The 19,633-nt window shown below is 44.3% G+C and overlaps 1 protein-coding gene across 1 annotated transcript in view; it reads left to right on the forward strand.

The window, feature by feature from the left end:
* Positions 1-604: 604 nt before the first annotated feature.
* Positions 605-19,633, forward strand: part of LOC135937534 (neurogenic protein mastermind-like) — a 30,818-nt gene continuing 11,789 nt past the window's right edge. Inside the window, exons 1-3 of the mRNA XM_065480687.1 lie at positions 605-1,555; positions 11,741-12,217; positions 13,015-13,974. Coding sequence (XP_065336759.1) covers positions 605-1,555; positions 11,741-12,217; positions 13,015-13,974 — 2,388 coding nt within the window. The remainder of the gene's footprint in view (positions 1,556-11,740; positions 12,218-13,014; positions 13,975-19,633) is intronic.

The following is a 19,633-nucleotide window of genomic DNA, read 5'->3' on the forward strand; positions in this document are numbered from 1 at the left end:
AAACCAAAATATTATCGAAGGTGTCCGAAAATGGTCAAATTCACATTTTTGGAATTGGCATGAAGTGCAGATTCCAAAAATGTTTTTTTTTTAAATCCGAGCATTTTTCGAAAAGTTATGGTACTTTGAAACATAAAGGAAATTTTAGAAAATAAACAGTAACTTTTTAAAAATGGTTGCTGCAAAGAATGACACTTTTAAGGGAGCGGAGGCTACACGAGGGAGGGGAATTAAAGGGAGTTTAGTGTAGAGCAGTGCAGTCGACAACTCGCAGTCTGCCAGTCTTATTCCAACAGCAGAGCAGCTACCAGCTACCAGTGGCACCTGACTCACTCAGATACACCCTTACCACTCCTCACAAAACTTTACCCCTCTGCAACAGCGTAGAAGCACACGCAGGCAGGACTAGGAGTGCCAGACTTCCAAAGCTAAAACCCGGAGATTTTGGACTCGAAAACCCGGAGATCCCTATGCTCCCGTGTTAAAGTTTTCAGTCCCAAACCCGGAGAGTGGCAGCCCTAGGCAGGACCGCGCCAGAAGAAGGGGAGCGAGCAGCGACACCACTAAAAGCTTCATCGATGCCAATACCAATCGGATAGCAAAAATGAGTAAACGCAAAAATACCGGTACGGAAAATATAATTTCGGAGTTTGAGGAATTTAAACTTCAAAAAATTGTACAACACGCTCTTTTGAGCGGTGGTACCGTTCAAGTTTTTGATAAAGGCACGAATTCCATTGAGAATACAAGAAGGATTCTTATAGATGCTACCAATTCGCCGAGGCAAGGAAAAGGAACCGGTTTTTCAGTTAGTGTGAACAATAGTATTTCCCAGCGGGTATCGGTGCCGCAGAGCTTCCCTCAACTGCCGCAGTGGAATCGGAACGCACAAGTCGCGGTAGGTCCCCAAACATCAACCAGTCGTCTGCAAGCTCAGCGAGAAGCGGCCGAAGCGGGCCCGTCGCGCTATTCGTTGTCGTGCGACTCAACGAGTGCGCGTGTGGAGCATCAACGGACGACGCAGGCCGCCCCGACGCCGACAGTGTTGCCCCCGCGAAATGACTTAAACGGCCGCGGTTTGCCTGTAATTTGTGTCGCGTCTCACAGTCAGTACACACCCGCGTCCAACATTAATACGAACGGCAGTTTAAGCGCCCCCAACCCCTTGATTGGCGGGCGATACGGGGTCGGGGGCTACGGGGCGCCGGGGACGCTGTGCCCAAACGGCGGCCTGGAGGCCCCGCGGCTGGGGCTCGGCGGCGCGGGGCCGGCGCCCGGCGCGGCGGCCCTGGCCGTCGGCCAGCCTCTGGGGTCGGACGGGCAGCGCCAGCAAGTCTGTGACCGGCTCCGCAAACGCATCCAGAGCTACCGCAAGAGAACCCGAGACCAATACGACAACCACCAGCGGACGCAAGAAAAGTCGAACGAGGCCATCGCGCAGGACACGTCTGTGCTGAAGAGCAGACACATTGAGGGCAAGTCCAAGCGGCAGCCGAAGAAGTCCGAGAAGAAGACTGAGCCCACGGTTGCCCCCATGGCCCACCTCCACGGCCAGGTGAGTTTTCATTCTCATTCAGTTTCACGTGCGTGTGTCTATTGCTCCCGACGAGCTTTTGTTGTTGTTGCGCGGCCGCGTTCCGTTCACAGGTGGCCGTCGCCCCCACGGAAAGAACCGTCATTGCTCTCGATCTCGGTTCGACGCCGAGAATTTCTCTCAGATAACTTTTATCAAACCCATCTTCTGTCTTCCTTAAGTTTTCTCTCATCCCGAGCTGATACAAATAGGTTACATACTCTTTTGAATGAATGAACTCGAGTCTGAACCGGAAAATTATGTCGTAAGATTTGGCCAGTTGTTTGCATTTGAAAACTCTGCAAAAATTCGTTTTCCTTGTCCATCTAAACTTGCTTTCTCATTAACTCATCTTAGGAAATTCCACAAATAATGCTGTGTAAAAATATTGACCGAAGCCTAGTTACGTTGTATTGATGTTTAAGTTAAAGCTGGCTCCACGAATCACAAACCATACAAAACATTGCTTTAAGCTCCTATATTCGCCTAGGTTTTCCTTGAACAAATAAAATAATCTTATTTGATAAACTTTTTCGCTCTCAAGACAGTCAATTCGATTGAAAATATAAACGAAATTTAGTTTAAGCCGAAATTGGAAGTCGATTAAATTTAGGATATTAAACTTGCTTGCTATAAGAATTCAATTTCAGTTTTTAAAGAAGATGATTTAATAAGCTTAAAACCCATCACTGAACATGAATGCGGAAATATATAAATATACGAATAGTAGTGTAATGCCGATTTTCCCGGCACATGTTTTAAGTTTAGCTACTAAAATTACACCAGTAATATACTCTCATATTGTTTCACCAAGTTTGTTCATTTCAATCTCATTCAAAGTGTTAATTTCCAAATGGTCACACTTAAAATTACACCGTTAAAACTTCTTATTTAACAAAACGCCAGAATCACTTAAGAATGCAGAATTCTGAACTCTGGCTTTCGATTTTTGATGCTTAAGTGCCCGAGCCGAGCAGCGAAAACAATGGGCAAACAACTTCCGCCTCTCGCACCCAATCGAACAGAGTTTTGTGTTTCCTCGCACGAAAGAAACGGCAGTTCTGATCGGAGCTGGTGTGCATTAGACGGAACGAATTTCGCAGTCTTAGACGCTTGGGGACGGTGGAGCACCACTTTGTGACGTCACCGCCTCCCGACCGAGCGAATTCGGTTCGCGGCCGATAATTAATTTCCGGCGCGAACTACCAACCGAATCGATCCGCCAGAAACAAATTCAGAAAACGAGCGAAAAAGGCTTAATGGAGATAAGAAAAGCGGGGTGGAATGGATAGACAATAATATAGACAACATGAAAACAACCTCGAGTGGTCGCACTTTTCAAATATTTAATAATATAGACGTTTCCGTGGAATGCAGGTTTGGAGGGTGCATGGTTGTTTCTCTTTCAACGAGAATATTTGGCTCCTGACCATTCAGCGAGGAAGGAAAGGAAGGGGGACCTGGATGACAGCAGAAAAGAACTAACCGAAAAAGCACAACAGGTACGGGATATCGCTGTCCTCTCTCCTGGTGCATTTTCATCTGCCACACTCTGGCACTGCTGCTTAATGCTGTGCTCCTGATTTTGGTAGATGTGGCAACAAAGCTGAAAACACTTGGCCGGCAGCAGCCCGCGGTGACGGCGGGGTCCCCTCCACCCGCACGGGGCCGCGCGTCCTCATCTGCTATCTCTGCTCTGCCGCCGCTGCTGCCGCTGCCGATGACTGCGAGTGTGCCTCTGTGCTCTTCTTTAAGGGCGCTCTCGCTCTCTCTCTATCAATGGACGCGGCAGGAACGCGATTAAAAGGGGAGAAGCTTTTAATTCCGGCCAATTTAAGAGCAGCGTGCTCGTGTTTCGTAACAATCAGACTTTCGGCTTTCAGTGCTGCAAACTGGTGCATGTTGCAGTTAGCTGCAATTATTTTATTTGTTGCTCCATTAAAGTTACTCTAATTATTTTTTTTTAAAAAAATATCAGTTGCGACAGTAATAATTTCATACTGGTCTCCGAAAATTTTCAATCTTATTAAATTTTGTCAACACCAGAATAGAGAAGCGTTGAATCTTGGCCGGCTGGGTTTGAGAGATAAAGACAATCGCCAGCAATTCGTGACGTAATCATTGTTTACTTGACATAAATATGTGCTCCAACTCAATTTAATGATTTGAGTAATATGTATATGCACTTCATTATTATTTAGGAAACATTTGAGCACAGTTAATGCGCGTAAAATTGATTGTTCCTGATTTAATTCAATTCTGATCTTCCTACTTTTTTACAGAATGATACTGATCATCATTATTTCAACTGAAATTTAATGTGCCAAAAAAATAGTAATAAAAAAGTAAACTTAAATTTCGCAAATCAAATTTTTGCTTTAGAACCCTTGTATCTTGTTCTCCTCAAAAGTATAAGAGGGGATTTTACCGCCCATCGTGATTTTTCCGAAGGTGATCCTAAACTTGACCAAACATACCGAGGACACACAAACATAAAGCATAATCCCGAACCCTCTCTCCAATTCATGCCTCTATGAAAAGGTTGTGGCTGACAAGTTATCTTCAATGCTATTTCATTTCATTGTCAGGTGGTGGCAATATACATCTGGAATGGACTTAAAAGGGGGAAGAAACTCATCTGACACCTCTCTAATACCCGACTTTTGTGTTCCACATCCTGCAGGAGGCTTCGATTTGACATGTTTTTCCATACCTCAAAAATTGAATTGTCCAATGGCTCACTTTGGTTAAATATGATTATACTAATATTACATGTGTGCAAAAGTCACAACAAAAATAAAATTTTTGATATGATTTGTTTAGTTAAATTATTTATATTTCAAATATGGAACGATGATTAAAGGTAAAAAAATAGTTGAGAGAATAAATAAATTGATGCAAGTGAGGGGAATTCACTGATTTTCTAGAAATAATGGACTGCATTAGAAGGGTTTACTCCGGTCTTGTTCGTTGCTGGCATGCTGGCGCCTGATTCGCGGATGACAGATCGTCTCTAATGCTTTGGGACCATGTCATCGTGGCTCAAATTCCCGATTTCTTTTCAAGACCGTGATTGATTAGTCTGCACAATCGAGTAGATCCAAAGAAAAAAAACAATAGTTTGCTTAAGTAAGTAAACCGACACAAAATCTGAATTTAATAGTTCAACAGATATGTTAGCGTTGATCAATAAAGTAATATATAAGCTCTGGTTAAAATCATTTGCAAACCAAAATGAGAAATACATGTTCAACCGTAAAACTTGAACATTTTAGGTTTTCTCTATTCTTTGTAATGACGTGAAATTTTTAAACAAATTAAATAAAAAAATAAATAATATGACAGCAAAATAATCAAATTGATTTTCTGAAAATAAAAGCACAAACCCTGCTAGCACAATGCCAATTAGAAATCCTGAACTAGGATTAACCGAACGAATGCTGAGCAATTATCATGGAGTGGAAATAATTCACGAAGTATTATAGTATTTTTGTAATAATGATTGATTTAAACACTAAGAGTGTTTCGCAAAAAACAATTTCCGCTTGAGTCATAAACATAGCAGAATGAAATGAAAAGTGCGAGGGAAAAATCGGCAGGAGCCGCAGAAACGAAAAAGGGCAATGTACCAAGCGGAGCAGAAGTAAATTGCTGCTCTTCTCTCATTTGGAAGGACGCGACGGAGGAGATATTAGGAGAGAGAGAGAAGGATGCTGCGTACGTATCTGCTTTCAGGGCACTCGCAAAGATCGTGAGTTGAGCGGAGCGAGCGAGCGAGCGGGCTGCAGTGGATCGCGTGTGTGCCGGCCCGAGAGCGCGGCCACTTCCCACGGTCGAGAGCGGCCACGCGACCAACGGCCAACACCCCCTCCCCACCTTCTCAGGCTGAGCACCAGCAGCCTCGACCACGATCACGACTTTGCTGCAGGAAGGAATCATATTTTCCGACCCGGCTTGATTATCACACAAAGGAGTCACCTAAATTCGGCACGCTTAGCCGAAACTGGGCTTTTTCAATTTGGCTCGTAATTTGTTGATATTACTTTGTATTTTTATTGCCACATTTTTTATGAAAATCATGAAATCATGCCTGCCGGGTACATAGTTTTATCCACCAACTAAAAATAATATAATCTCACAAGTGGGAACGAATGCGTTTGCAATTGAAGCTCTGAAGTATTGTCACAACTTCGAATCCAATCCTGCCACTGTCCTTGTAGGAGTTAAGTATATTCTCTCTATTTCTCGCTGTTGAAAAGCAAATAAAATCTACACGTTGGTTCTAACAAATAACTTTCCCTTTAGCTGTCGCGTCGCAGGTAGCTACAAAAATGCACTTGCACTAAAACGACCTACGGAATATAGCTGTATTATTCGATTTATTTTCGTCGGGAGAGTTTAACAAAGACTGGCATGTTACAAACTCAATCCTCAGTTCGTTTCGTGTCCGCTGCAGCTTGGCTGATGCGTTCAAGAAAGAATTTTCAAGTGTGACGTGAATTCGTAATGAGAGCAATTGCGCGATTATTAATAGAGAGAAAGAGAGACGACGAGGGGGAAGGAGAAAAATGTTTTCGTTTGCGCTGCAACAACAGCAGACCTTGAGTTGCGGCTGACGAGCTGTGAACGCGCGCCTCACAGATGCGAAATTTTTCTGACTGAGTGAAGAGATCGATGAGACGGAATGTGTGACTCGTCCGGCGGTTCTAATTATTATCTGTATGGAAATTATTGTTCAAATTTATTTTAACAGTAATTTGAAATTTTTTTGATGAAATCAAATTAATTACTTCTTTGCTTTATTAACTCGTTGATTATACGCCGGTCAACTATTTTTTTCTTATTAATTTAATTTGCCTCTAAATTGAGTGACTCGCTTAGGACCTCGGACGCACAATTCATCGGTTTATATTAAATGCCATGTTTCACCATCGAATGCATTTTCATAACCTGCTGAAAATTTCCCGGATTTTTGCAACATAGTTTTCTTCAATTGAACCGACTAAGGTATTGTCAGAGACAAGGTCGCCGCCCCCCGCGCACGATTGCGAGCACCGAGCAGAGATAACGGGAAAAAGGCAAGATCCTCCCGCGATCTTCTCTTTCTCCGCTCGTGACCTCGTCTTCTCAATCAATTCGGCGCAAATTCACAATCATTTCTCTCCTCCTGACGCTGTTTTGCTGCTTTTGCATGAACGAGAGAGTGGACGGCGCGAAAGCTGGTGAACAAATAATAATAATAACGCACGCGCTAAAACAATGAAATGATTGCATCTTCTTTGCAGCCAGGGCTCTACTTGTTGAACTAGAAAAAATTGCTGAGTTTATTTATTTAGCAGGCTCGTGAGCCTTATAATGCTCACTGTGCCAATTACTCAATTCAATATCGGAGAATTCTTTGTAGGAAAAAAAACTGGAAACTGAGTTATGTTGTTTCTATTTGTCAACAAAGCAAAAATCCTTAGTACCCTTCATGTCTTTCTAAGCATTTTTAAACATGATTTAATTTAAATGCAACTCCTCCAGCGAAAGACAAAATAATGTAGATTTTCACCTTGATTGAAGCTCTTCAAATTCGCTCTTATTAATTTTTAATCTCGACACTCAATTCTGTGGGATCTGCTGATCCCCAATAAGCATTCCGTAAATTAATAATGATTTTAATGTAACCTTTGGGTTTTAAATGGGCCTCATTGTTATGATATTTGCAGAAAAATGGATTTTTGTAAATTTTCGTGATTTGATCTTGACCGGCAGCCATGCGTCGCCACCACGTGTTGATTGCCCTTCAATAAACCTGCTCAGTTGTGCTAATTAGTGTATTTATAAAAGCGCACTGGCGACAATGTCGTGCCTTAAGAAGCAAAAGACAAAGCTGGATGAAACCAAACCTGGGAAAGAATCCTGAAGCGATTTCAAAATTGTTTGCACAAGTGAACGAGCAGAGTTGCGGAAGAGAAGAGGAAAAACACTTTGAACAGTGAGGGAGAGTTGCGTAAGCCAAGTTGGTGCGTTTTCGCATGCACTCACGGTGTCGCCGTGCCGATTTTTACTGTAGATTTGACAAAAGCCTAATTTGCATCCGAATGGAGTAGAGAAACGAATGAAACAGCCTTGGCAAGCCAGTCAAGAGTCAGGCGACAACCGCGCGTTCAATTTCCCGGCGGCCGAAACGCGTCTGACGTCATTCGCGTGTGTGTTTTCCGTTCGGCTGATTATTTGCGCCGTGGAAAACAGTGCTAGTCTATTTTGCAATGTGTGTTTCACGTCTTTATCACTGTCAATCAAGCTGGGCTCATGAGTAGAGGAATGAGAGCAAAAGGCGCAAAAATCAGTTGTTAAAAATGCCAATAGTAAAAAATTCATGCAAAGCTTTTCCACTTTGTTTCAAAAAATTGAATTCCCAAAAAGATACTACACAAAAACATTTAAAATCACGGGAAATGTTCAGGGTAGGTTTACCCTGACGGAAGCTATCGATCAATATCACTGTAACCGATAACTGAATGTATCGATTTGGTGGCGTTCAGGGTGCAAGTGGGGGTAGAGAGACACGATTCGAACTATTCGAAGACAGACCAGCGTCGCAAGCAGTCGAGCCTTCTCTCTCCCCTCTCGCAGCCCTGAGCAGCGGACATGCAACCACAGATCGGCACCCAATACACGTAAAGCAAGGTAAAACCACTCTGTTTCCCCGCTCGCACCCCTTGCCCATAATGAATCATACTAAAGAGACAGACAGGAATCATTATTATACTTGTCTATTTTCATCCAAGTCAAAAATACATATAATATATAATGAATAGGTCATTATTTTTCGAGTCCAATAGCCGAACGAATAATCCCACGTAACCAGGGCCGGCCAAGGGCCCGCGAGCTTGCCTCTCGCGCGGTACAGCCGCGTGTTCCATTGACAGTAATGTGTAAATCAAACGCACCACACAGCAAATTGCCTTTCGCAGTTACATTTTAAGTTGAAAATTTGGTGGAAAATCTTGCTCAATCAAACAGTGTATTGATGACGCACTGTACAGATTAAATTTATTTGTGATGAAAGGATTTATTTATTTTTTATTTTATACAAACAATCACAGCTTCAAAATGATGAAAATCGTGTCTTATATTCTGCGCATACAGTCAGGATGCAATATTAATTTTTCTATGAATCACAGATTTCGAAACTTCAGCAGAACCGAGACAACTTTTATTAGTACATAAAACTATTTTTGTATCCATGCTTGCTAAGGGAAAGGGGATGGAACGAGCAGGTAGCTTGTAAATAATTTTAGGTGTCGCCATGTCAAAAGGGGAACAAATAGTGACTTCTTGTGCCTTCACAAAGCTTGCTAGTCTTACCTCGGGTACGCAGTCAAAAACAGGAGAGAATAAACACTAAATTTCCCTCAGGAGGGTAGTTCTAGGTTTCAAACCATTGTGTTTATTTATTTCTTAAAAACATTCAACTGTTATTGGAGGGTTGCTAAGAATTTTTCTTAAAGACAGCCATTGCTTGTTTCCAGCAATTTCATTTTGAAAAATAAAGACAGTATCAGTAGCGCCAAACCCTCTGCAGTTTCTTCCTGAACCGTCTACACCCATCGAATAAAGGTTCATTTGCAAACGCAACGGCCGGCCTTTGAAAATTCAGCAAGGCTGGAAAGTGCTGAATTTCGGTTGGCAGACGCAACGCACTTCCTGCACGATCTCTGTCTCGTTTTCTTTCTCCTTTTTGACCAGCTGCGCGCGGAAGAATAAGAGGCAGCTGAATCAAAAAGCGATGAAATAAAAGAACAGCTCGTGCTTGTGTGATTCACCCGGGCTGGACTCGATCTCGCTACTCTGGTTAACAGGAGCGAAATTCCGCCGCTGATTGAATTTTATTTCGGTGTTATGGAATAGCTTCGCGCTGGACGAGTTCACCGAAACTGTCGGCAGCGCGCGGCGCGTCTGCGGCGGCGGATCAATGGTGCATGCGCACTGCTGCGGCCACCCTCGGCGCTGACCACCCTCGCTGACCCACTAGTCGCGTCGGCCACGCCCACCCTAGCGAAATTAAAAGTGTGCAGACACACGAGAGCGAGTCAGTCGATGAGCTGCAAATGGTTCGATATAAATTAAAAATGCTAATTCAAGTAGGCTGCCGTAAAATTCGTAAATTACTGAGAATTAATTAAAAATTTTTGGGTTTGAGGGCACGCAAGTAGGAAATTTGTCGCTTGGCGAGGCGCTCACGATCGGAAAGAGTGGCTGGAAGCAAGAAAGAGAGCGAGAGAGAGAGAGAGAGAGAGAGAGAGAGAGAGAGAGAGAGAGAGAGAGAGAGAGAGAGAGAGGCGGTGACGAAAAGAGGACGAGCACGGCGGCGGCGAATCCACCACTACCGCCGCCGCCGCTTTGATATTATAAACAGAAAACGGCGAAGCAGCAGCGCGAGTCAGTCATGCCATAATGCTGGTTGGCGGAGTTCGGTGCGGCCGCCGCCTCCGCCTTGGCCGCCGCGGCCGCAGTGCACCCTGAGGGTGGCCGCCCTGGAGCAGGACGAGCAGCCGCATCAGCAGCATGGTAACAGAGGTCGGCATTTTGGTCTCGGCGATTCGGCCCGCCGAATAACACTGGGGGGGGGGGCGCCACCCCTGCGCCTCGGACGGGGTGCATGTGTGTGTGTGTGTATCGACCTCCCCGTAGGTAGCGAGAGCGAGCGACCGGCTGGCTGGCTCTGAAACATTGCATTACAACATGCTCTCCTCGCTATTATAATACACTCCCACTACTCTCGTCGTCCGACACAACTAACTCGGTCGGCCGAAGCTGTCGTCGCCGCCGCCGCCGCTGCTTCTTCTTCCAGAGATGACGAGTTTACATTATAATAATAGGCATATTGCGCGTGCCCTCGTTTTCCCTACTTGCTGCCTCTGCTGACGACGAAAATCGCGCGCGCGTCAACCCGATTAAACAGGCCATGCAAATCATCCAAATATTTCATTACTCGCCTAGCTTGCTCGGACGATTTTGTGGTTTTCTTTATTGAAATCAGCTCCAAAGTTTCAGTCCGATGGAAGCACAACCGTGACAGTTTCAAATTAAAATGGGCTGAGCTCATGGTCATTATATTTTAGGGTTCTGTCTTAATTGGTTCGTCGCAACAACGAACCACTTGCTGAGATCAACGTTTTGTTCAGATGACTCAGTTGCTTACGTTTTCATGGAAAATTTGAAATATGATTTAACAGTTTTGAATTTCACGCCTCCAAACATTACTTCTCCAAGAAATTTTCCGCTTTAATGTCGAGTAACAAAAACAAAGCCATAGCGTGTTTTTCTGTCTGTATGATTTTTTTTTTCGTTTTGTTGCCTTACGCCAAATTGTGTCAAACGAATTAAATTATAGCGAGAGAGATTGAGCAAGCCGCTGCCGCCGCGTAATTCCGTCTGGGTGTCGGAACGAACAAACTGCGTGGGAAAATCGCCGCGTGCGCTCTTTTTCTTGCGAAACCACCGCTAGGTAATCAGGCCGCGCTGAGAGGAATATCATGTGTGTAATACACACGAAATTAGCGCCTTTTCGTCCAGCCAGGCCACCGAAAACAATTGCTGAGACTTTTGTGGAGGGCGCCGCGCTGGCGTTAATCTGGTCGCGAGAAAGAGAAGTCGGTGCTGATAAGCGAGCAGCTCTGTGTTGCATCTCCTTGGCGCTCACGATAAAGACGCGAACGCGACGAATGTGTTGATGAATGAACGAAACGCCCGGCTGAAACAACACAAATTCTGATTGGCGACGCGTGTCACACTCGCGGCGGAAGTTGCGTAACTTCCCCCGCTGATCGCCGCAAATATGCGAGACTGCGACTTTGAGCGAATTTCGACACCGACGCAGGATAACGCACTGAGTAAACAAATCAGCTCGCAACAATTGGCAGAATGTCGTCATACCGAATCCCGGAAACATGAATTCGGTCTTGTAGATATTTAATTGAAAATTTTATGGCCTCTGGTAGACTCTTAAGTTTCTCTTATTATATTTTTACAAACACGTCAGAAACCGTTTTTATTTTTCAAATTAATTTCTACTTCAACTTGTCTATTGATCCTGATTAAGCATTTGGAGCATTAATTACCCGTCACGTCTTATTTATCATTTTATCAAAATCATTCCATCCTTTGATGTTCCAGCAGCCGCAAGCTCCGGCAGCACAGGCTCAGATGCCGCCGGCACAGCCGCCGCAGCAGCAGCAGCCACAGCAAAAGTACCTGAAGCGCAACTTGAACGACCTGCACGATGGTGAGGCGTCGTTCGAGCCGCCTACCAAGATGCAGTGCACTGGTGGCCCTCAGCAGCAACAGCAGCAGCAGGGCAATCGGATACCTCCGCAGGGCAGCGACCCCATGGTGGCCAAAATGGTCGCCGATATTCAGTTGGCGTCGGTTGCGCAGGCGCAGCAGATGTCGGCCAACGTGAGCAACGCCAAGGTGTCCAAGAGCAACGGCGACTCGGCGGCGACGGCGTCGCCGGTGCCAGAGCGCGGCGCCACTCCTAAGTCAAACCCAGGCACGCCAGCGTCAGCGGCCACGCCGGGCTCCTCGCAGGCCGGCACGCCGCAGCAGGGCCGCGCCTCTGACTTCCCCTTAATCTCCACCGACCTCAAACAGGTAAGACAACTCGAAACCTTAGTTTTCATGTAGTTTCCTCTTTTTTGTTCCTTCCTGTGACCTCAGAAAATAATCACATTGTTGATGTAATTTTTAGACCAAACACGAAACTTTGCAGATAAATCAACCTGATCATAGGATTCAAATTTTATTCTCGAACAAATAACATTCGATTAAACAAAATCAGAAATTTGTGATTACCATTCATGTAGTTCTTATTCCTTTTCCGTGTATTGTATGTGGAGCTTGTTTTCAAAACTGAACTTTTTTCGTCGAGATCAAATGTGTCTTCTCTTTTTGAAACTTGCTTGACAATTCGCAATTTTTATTTTTTACAGTAAGTCACCACTTTGCTACTTAAACAAAAGCCTCGAGTCACATAATATGTTTGGTCTTTATAAATCACACAAATTTTTTTTCATCTCAAGCAAGGTACTTGATTGTGACAAAGCTTCTAAAAACCCATTGCATAAATTTCCCGCTGCAATTTGAGTTGCGACAGTAGCGTCAAAACTTGTAAAAATGGAGACAGTGAAATTATGGCTGTGAAAGGGCGTTTATTTGACTATTCTTCTTCTGAACGCTTGTGGCGCTGCGGTCACGTCACAACTCCAGCAGCTGAAGGGGGCTACATGTGTTGCATGTCATGTAAGCTCTATCTTTACCTACAAGTAACAGAGACAAATTCAGTCAAAAATTAGAAAAAAAATTAGGCTAAGCTAAGCCTTGCAACTCTTTCCTGTCCCCTGTTTTCCTGTTTTAATGTGATTTTAATATCGGCATTCAATCTTAATCAGGAGCCCCTGATGGACTATGATTATTCGCTGGAACATTGCGCGCTGGCCATCAAAGAGGACGAAGACAAAGGCTTCACAGTCAACCCGTCGCAAGATGTCTTCGACATGACTGCCTTTGAACTGAACGGCACCGAGTTCAGCGATTTTCCCTTTTCAGAGGACGAACTGGAGGTGGCGCGGCCGGCGCCGCCTCAGGCTCAGGTGCCTTCTGTGCCGATGCCTATGAACGAGATGAAGCTTGGCGTGCACAGTCCATCAGGGGCGCAGTGCTCGCCCCAGTCAGCCATGTACGAGGCGCCAAAAGGCAACCTGCAGGCGCCGGCCTACATCGCCACCGAGCAGCTGCGAAACATAGCCAAAAACCACAACCAGAATAACAATATCTACAGTCCTGGCCCAGTGGTGCCCCCTGCGCCAGGCGCAGCCCCCAGCTCGCAGCACACGCTCGGCCCCAGCGGAAACTCTTTTGGCTTCCCCGGCGGCAACGAATCGGCCGCCTTCATGCACAGTCCTGGAGCGGGCCCCCCGCCGCCGCCTTACCTCGCCAAGCAGCAACAGCAGCACCAAGCTCCCGCGGGCGCCTTCAGCGACAACTTGATGCCCAACTTCACTCTGGACCAGAAGCGGCAGCTGTCCATGCAGCAGCAGCTAAGCCAGAAGCTAGCCTACACCAACAAGCAGCAGCCGCCGGTGCCTGGGCCTCTGATGGTCCCCCAGCAGCAGCAGCCGCAGGCCCAGCCGCCCCAGCTGAGCCACCAGCAGCCGTCACCGCAGCAGGCGTACCAGCCGTACGGCAGCCCGAATCACGGCAGTCCCCGCTTCGTGGGCAGCGGACACTTCGGAGGGCCCACCACCCCTACCCAGCCCAATCGACCCCCCTCGCACCCCAACAACGCGGCGGCTGGCTCGCTGCTCATGCCGCAGCAGATGCACCTTGGTCAGCAGCCTGGTCAGCAGCAGGTAGGAATCATTTAATTTATATTTCGCCAAAATAGTAATAGTGGGCTCATTTATTATTGGCATCGTGACATAATTTATTATTCGCTTGCATTGTCTGCCTTATGCAATCAGAGCCAAACAAGCAACTTAAAATTCCAGCTCTTTATCGAATTGCTAAGAATCTGCTTGATAGAAGCATTAGTGACATCATGGCGGTGACGCGTCGAGGCACTGTCAATTGACTCTGTCCCACCCGTGCACGAATCCGATTTGCTCTTTATTCAGATTTTCCATTGTCTTCATTCAGATAAGTTTCAATTTGCGGCAGACGGTCGGGCGCGAGAGAGATTACACTCAGTGCGGACAGCTCAATCGGAGCGGCGGCCGCTATAACGCCATGCATCGTCGTTTTGCCGTGCCACGGCCTGGCCGTCGTCGGTCGGCGCGTCCAAGGCTAATCGGCGACGATAAGCCACGGCTTGCTTGCGTGCGTGTTTCTCGTGTCGCGAGGCGATTTTCGGTTCGCCGTAGGAAAGAGCGAGGAGCGAGGGCGTGCTGGCTGGCTGGCTGGACGCTCTCCTGCTCGGCTGGCTGCGCACGGAAGGAGGGGAGGGGTGCGGTACCGTTCGGCGGCCGCAGGGGGAGTGGGTGGGTGGGTGGGTCGAGCAACAAGTGCGCCTCGCTCGTTCACACAGCTCCCCGCTCGCTGAATTCACGTGGCGCTCGCGAATTGCACGTGACGCGTGCGGTTCTCATTACCCGTTTCTCTCCGCTTCTTTTCTTTCGGCCCGCATTTGAATTTCCGAGCGGGGAGCGGGCAAAATCCAGCCGTTGACGACTTTTGCACTCTCAGGCCCGAATATACACAGGAATAATTAAAATTCGTTCGTTACAAAGACTAGCCGTGTTTCTGTCATTTCGGCTGGTATGCACAACGACGACAGTTGCTTTGATTTATCATAATAATATTATACTAGTTTGATGAAAATGCACAAACGAAGAGAAACATGAATTATGTTTCCGCCAAAATGACTACAAGAAAGTAAAAGTGGTAGATAATTTTATTTTCATATACGCTTATGTTGGAAACAGATTCATATAAATATATTTTTTGTATTCATCCTTGCAGCGTCCATATATTGAATTGACGGTGTGCAGGGCTTTTATAATGCGTAATTTGCCTCCCGTAGGTCTAGAGAATTCAGCTAGTGACCTCTTTTTCGTATTGAGTTAAAAAATCACCCGTCTTGAAAACAACTATGTACCAGGAGTATCCTAAAAACTTTCATTTTGCCCTTCAACTTTTTCACGGTCTTCACTAACCTCAACCTCCAGTCAAAAGTGGAACAGTGTGAAAATAATTGTTTTTCAGAGGATTTTAATTATGATGCCGTAACTTGTCGAAGGAAAAAAGGGAGTTTTTTCTAGAAACGAGGACGAAGTCCGTTTCTTTCATAATGTTGATCTTGAATAATTTAAAAACATAAATTTTTAGAAGGCCAGTATCAACAAATGGCTATTTTCTTCGAAGCTGTGTTAAATACGTTAAAAATGCGTGTTAGATTAAAAAACAATATATATATATTGGTCTGCGCCACCAAGAGAAGTAATTTAATTTCCCTCAAAAAATATATCTGTAAAAATAGAGGTTATCGTAATTTTAAATTCCTTTTTCTATCACCAAAAACGTTATTGGGTTATTCCTATGCACTATAATAACGAACACAGGCCCGAAATACCCAGTTTGGGTCTGATTAAAAGTTATAAGAAATACGCAAAACCTAACTACGTTCTAATCAATTGTTTTTTACGAGATTTGTTTTAATATTTCCTCTACTGTAATGAGAATGCTTAATATTGAATTTCGTCTATCCAGAATAATCTGTAGCTTATTGTTTTTCCATGAAATCGATCAGCGTGGATGGCCGGTCGAATTTTCCCTTTCGTGATTCGGCGGCCGCCCTCTGCTTGCGAGCGGCTGACTTTTCGCCTGCTTAGCCCGCCGTCAGCCGAGTGTTTGCAGAGAGCAAGGCGCATTTTTATGTGTTATCGATTTGCGCCGCCTGCCTCGCTCGCGCCGCCGTCGACGACCAGCATTATTATTTTGCGCGTCGTGCCTGCTTGCACTCTCCCGCAACACTTGCAACCGACAAGAAAACCCGCTGCCACTCGAATATTAGCTGTACATTGGAACGAAATTATAGGCCAGTCATTAAATTGAAATGCCATTCCTCTAAGAATGTGAATTTTTACAGTCACTGAGCATTCTTCAATAATCTTTTATTATTGAGAGTCAAAATTACATTAAATGTGGAGATGTTAATTTTTCCCTTAAATTTATTAGTTTGGTTTACCAGAAACTGTTTTATCCAAATATTTTATCTGGATGAGAATTTTATTATGATAATTTGAATTTTAGTGATTGTCAGATTGAACAGCTTATTTTGGAGTAAGAATTGATGGGGGAAGTAATGCATGTTAGCATTTTTTTACAAAATTACTATAATCCATCATTGGCTTTTAGCAATGCCTGTGATTGTTTAAAATAAAAAATGTTTAAGTGATAACCGATAATAATAATCCACGTTTGCAACTGATTCCTGAGAATAAACTTTTATTTCCATCCAATTTTCTTTTCAGATCTTCCCGAGTTTATTTTACATCTAGCTCTTTTTGGTAGGTTTGAATGAGAAAAACGCATTACAAATTTGTGGCCGTACGCTTAAATTAATTACCATTATTTACCTGTACTCGTCTGTCTCAATACATTAATTTTTAACTTGAATTTAAACTTTTTAACTCATAAATTATACAGCAAGCTATTTTTGTCGCAGAGAATGCATCAAGATGAAAATAATACAAATTTGCCTCGAATCAACCAATTAATAATGAAAGCTAAAAATTACAAAAAATTATTTCACTTGCACCCTAGGCACCCTTTCCTTACAGAGGGCGACCCTCGGGGGCGCCCTTGGCGCGTATCGATTCGCGAGTGGCGCTACGGTAGGCTATGCTTGGTGAGTGTGTGTGCAAGCGGACGCATTGATCCTCATGCCTGCGCATCCCCCACGAAATACACACTCACACACAACCCTCATAGTCGTCTTCCCTGCTGACGAAAACTGGCCGCTTGTAATCGGCCTAATCGTACACACCGGAAGAAAATCGCGCTTTCAATCAGCAGCATGTTAAGCTTGATATCAGGAAAATATCACTTACTTGTGATACATATCCTGGTAGGATTTTGATTTCTTCTTTCTTGTGTATTTCCTTATTCAAACCCCAGGCAATTTTATTTAATTATTGGCTCGCGGAAAAATTTTGATCAAACAAAATCTCATTAAAATATTATTTGAAACATACGCGGGTGAAGAGAGTGGAATGGCGTTAGAAGTAAAACGATTTGGCTGATTGGGATGAAAAGCTCTCGTCACCGAATAAGTGGATTTTACCAAAGTTGAGCGTCCAAAATAATCCGCTCAACGGCTCATTTGAAAGCCAATGAAAGCCATAAGAGGCGCGCACATTATCGCTATGCTCATGGACAAATTTTATTGCTGACCGAGAGGCTGACTGACTGCCTATAGTGCCTATCAAGACACGAGAATTAATGCGTATTTTTTGAGGTATCGCTGCAGGAAAATCCCGCCTGATTTTTAAGTGACTATTTCATTATTTTTAAAGCTAATCGAATATTAGGTGTATACAATTTCAAACAAATGAAATATTTAATTTCTATTTTATCAGAATTATTTTTTATTTTTTCTTCAAATCTACGAAACCTTTGCCGCATCATCAGCAAGATTGATGACTTCAAATTGAGAATTGTTAATAAATGACAATAATTGTACATTTTTTTGGTTGGTCAATTTTACTGACATCTCCTAAATTCCAAAGCGTTGTTAATTTATAACTTGTGTCCCCCCGTGACAGCGGCGAAGGGTCCGAAGAATGCTTTTGCACCAAACGCGTGTATTATTTGAGCCTTTGAGGGCGGAAACGATACACATTTTTCTTGACCTGGCTTGACGGTTGAATTCAATTGCTGTCAACTTGGTTGTTGTTTTTCTAAGTTTCTCGCCTGTATAATCGTTCGTTTCAAGTTATGTTGAAACACATTATCCCCATAGAATATTTAGGAGGCGTTGCGAACGATGTGGCCATGCAGCATCTGCTAAAAACACCAAAAGCCAGAATTTTCCTTTTAACCTTGAGCGTTTTTGTATTTCATAGGAAGGCCTATTGTAAAAAACGGTTGGTTAAAAACGTGTGTTCAAACTAAGACATTGTTGACTCCAGAAAAAAAACGACGCAGAGAATATATATTATATACCTTGTTCGCAACGCCTGCTAGTTTGGCCTCTCTTTCAGGTCCCCTCATTTAATCCTATAACCTGGAGGCGAGCCGCGAGTTCTCCCTGACCATTAAAGCGAGCCAACCCCGTGGAATGTGAGGTTGTCGCACTTTCTGTCGCTCTTTTACTATTTAGGGATTAGGCTTGTACGTGCTATTCTTGTGAGCAGTCAGCACGATTAACCAACTTTTGTAAATTCCTGAGAGCGCCACCAGAAAAAAAATGATTTGCCATCGGGGCAAAGCGGTCGACTTTCCGGCGAGGGGCGTCTCGGATTTCGCTTCTTGCGCACTTGTTTCCCACGAGGGGACCAATTCGCCCTGATTTGCAACAATGCTCAGGTGTTCATTTTGGAAAGTAATATTATCTGCTCGGCTCGCCGCGGCTGGCGGCGAAGCAGTGACACAATCGCGCTCGCTCGTCGCTCGGGTTATACAACGTTTATTATTTGTGTGTAGAAAGCAGCAGCGGATATGACGTTGCGTCGCCGTCGCATGCATTAAAAAAGTCAAATAATGAGCTGTGCCTCATTGGGCAACGCTGCCTGCTTCGCGCTCGTCTCTACATTCGGTCGTTCGTTCGTTATTCCCGTGAATAAAAAACGCTCGGCACTTTAAACGACGCTTCCTTCCGCCGATTGTCTGCGAAATCTGGATTAATGCAGGCACAAGCGACTGAATTGGTAAATTCAAAAAATGAAATGAACACAAACCATGTTCCGCTGACCACTTAAAATAGAAGCAAGCGCCGCGGTAATTTAAAATTGTTTTAAAAAACTTTTAGAAAAAAATAAAAGTAAAGAATGATCAAATAATTACAAAAGTGCATGGTTGTTTGTCGTGTGTTTTTTATGTTACGAAATTTGTGCGGCAAAAGAATAACTTGTTTGCTGCAATTTGTTGGCCAATAGAGAAGGATGACAGTGATGCCAATTGCACCCCTTATTCACCCTCCCCTATTAACACTGATTTCGCAACAGCCGACTTGCGACACCGGTTCTAGCTGATAACACGTTTCGAAATATAAATACTGGAGGTGCATGCTCATCCTGTGTTCTAAAAGGATGTAGAATACGGGTTGCCAGTTTGCATTTGAAAATTCCCTATCAATTACTTGTCCTTGAATTTTTAGAAGGTTGTTGATTGAAAATTAGGCATAGAATTCAATATGGCTTTCGGACATTAACTCAAAATCTCTGCTAGCATGTTGCTGAAAAATTGAATTTTATTTAATTTGGATTGTGCTATTTTAGCTCTTTTGATTTTTAGATTTCAGTGGTTAGCTGTCAAAAAAATAATAATAATTCCGCCAGCTGGACAGGTGGT

Source organism: Cloeon dipterum, chromosome 2 (genome assembly GCF_949628265.1).
Source record: "Cloeon dipterum chromosome 2, ieCloDipt1.1, whole genome shotgun sequence".
Lineage (NCBI taxonomy): Eukaryota > Metazoa > Arthropoda > Insecta > Ephemeroptera > Baetidae > Cloeon > Cloeon dipterum.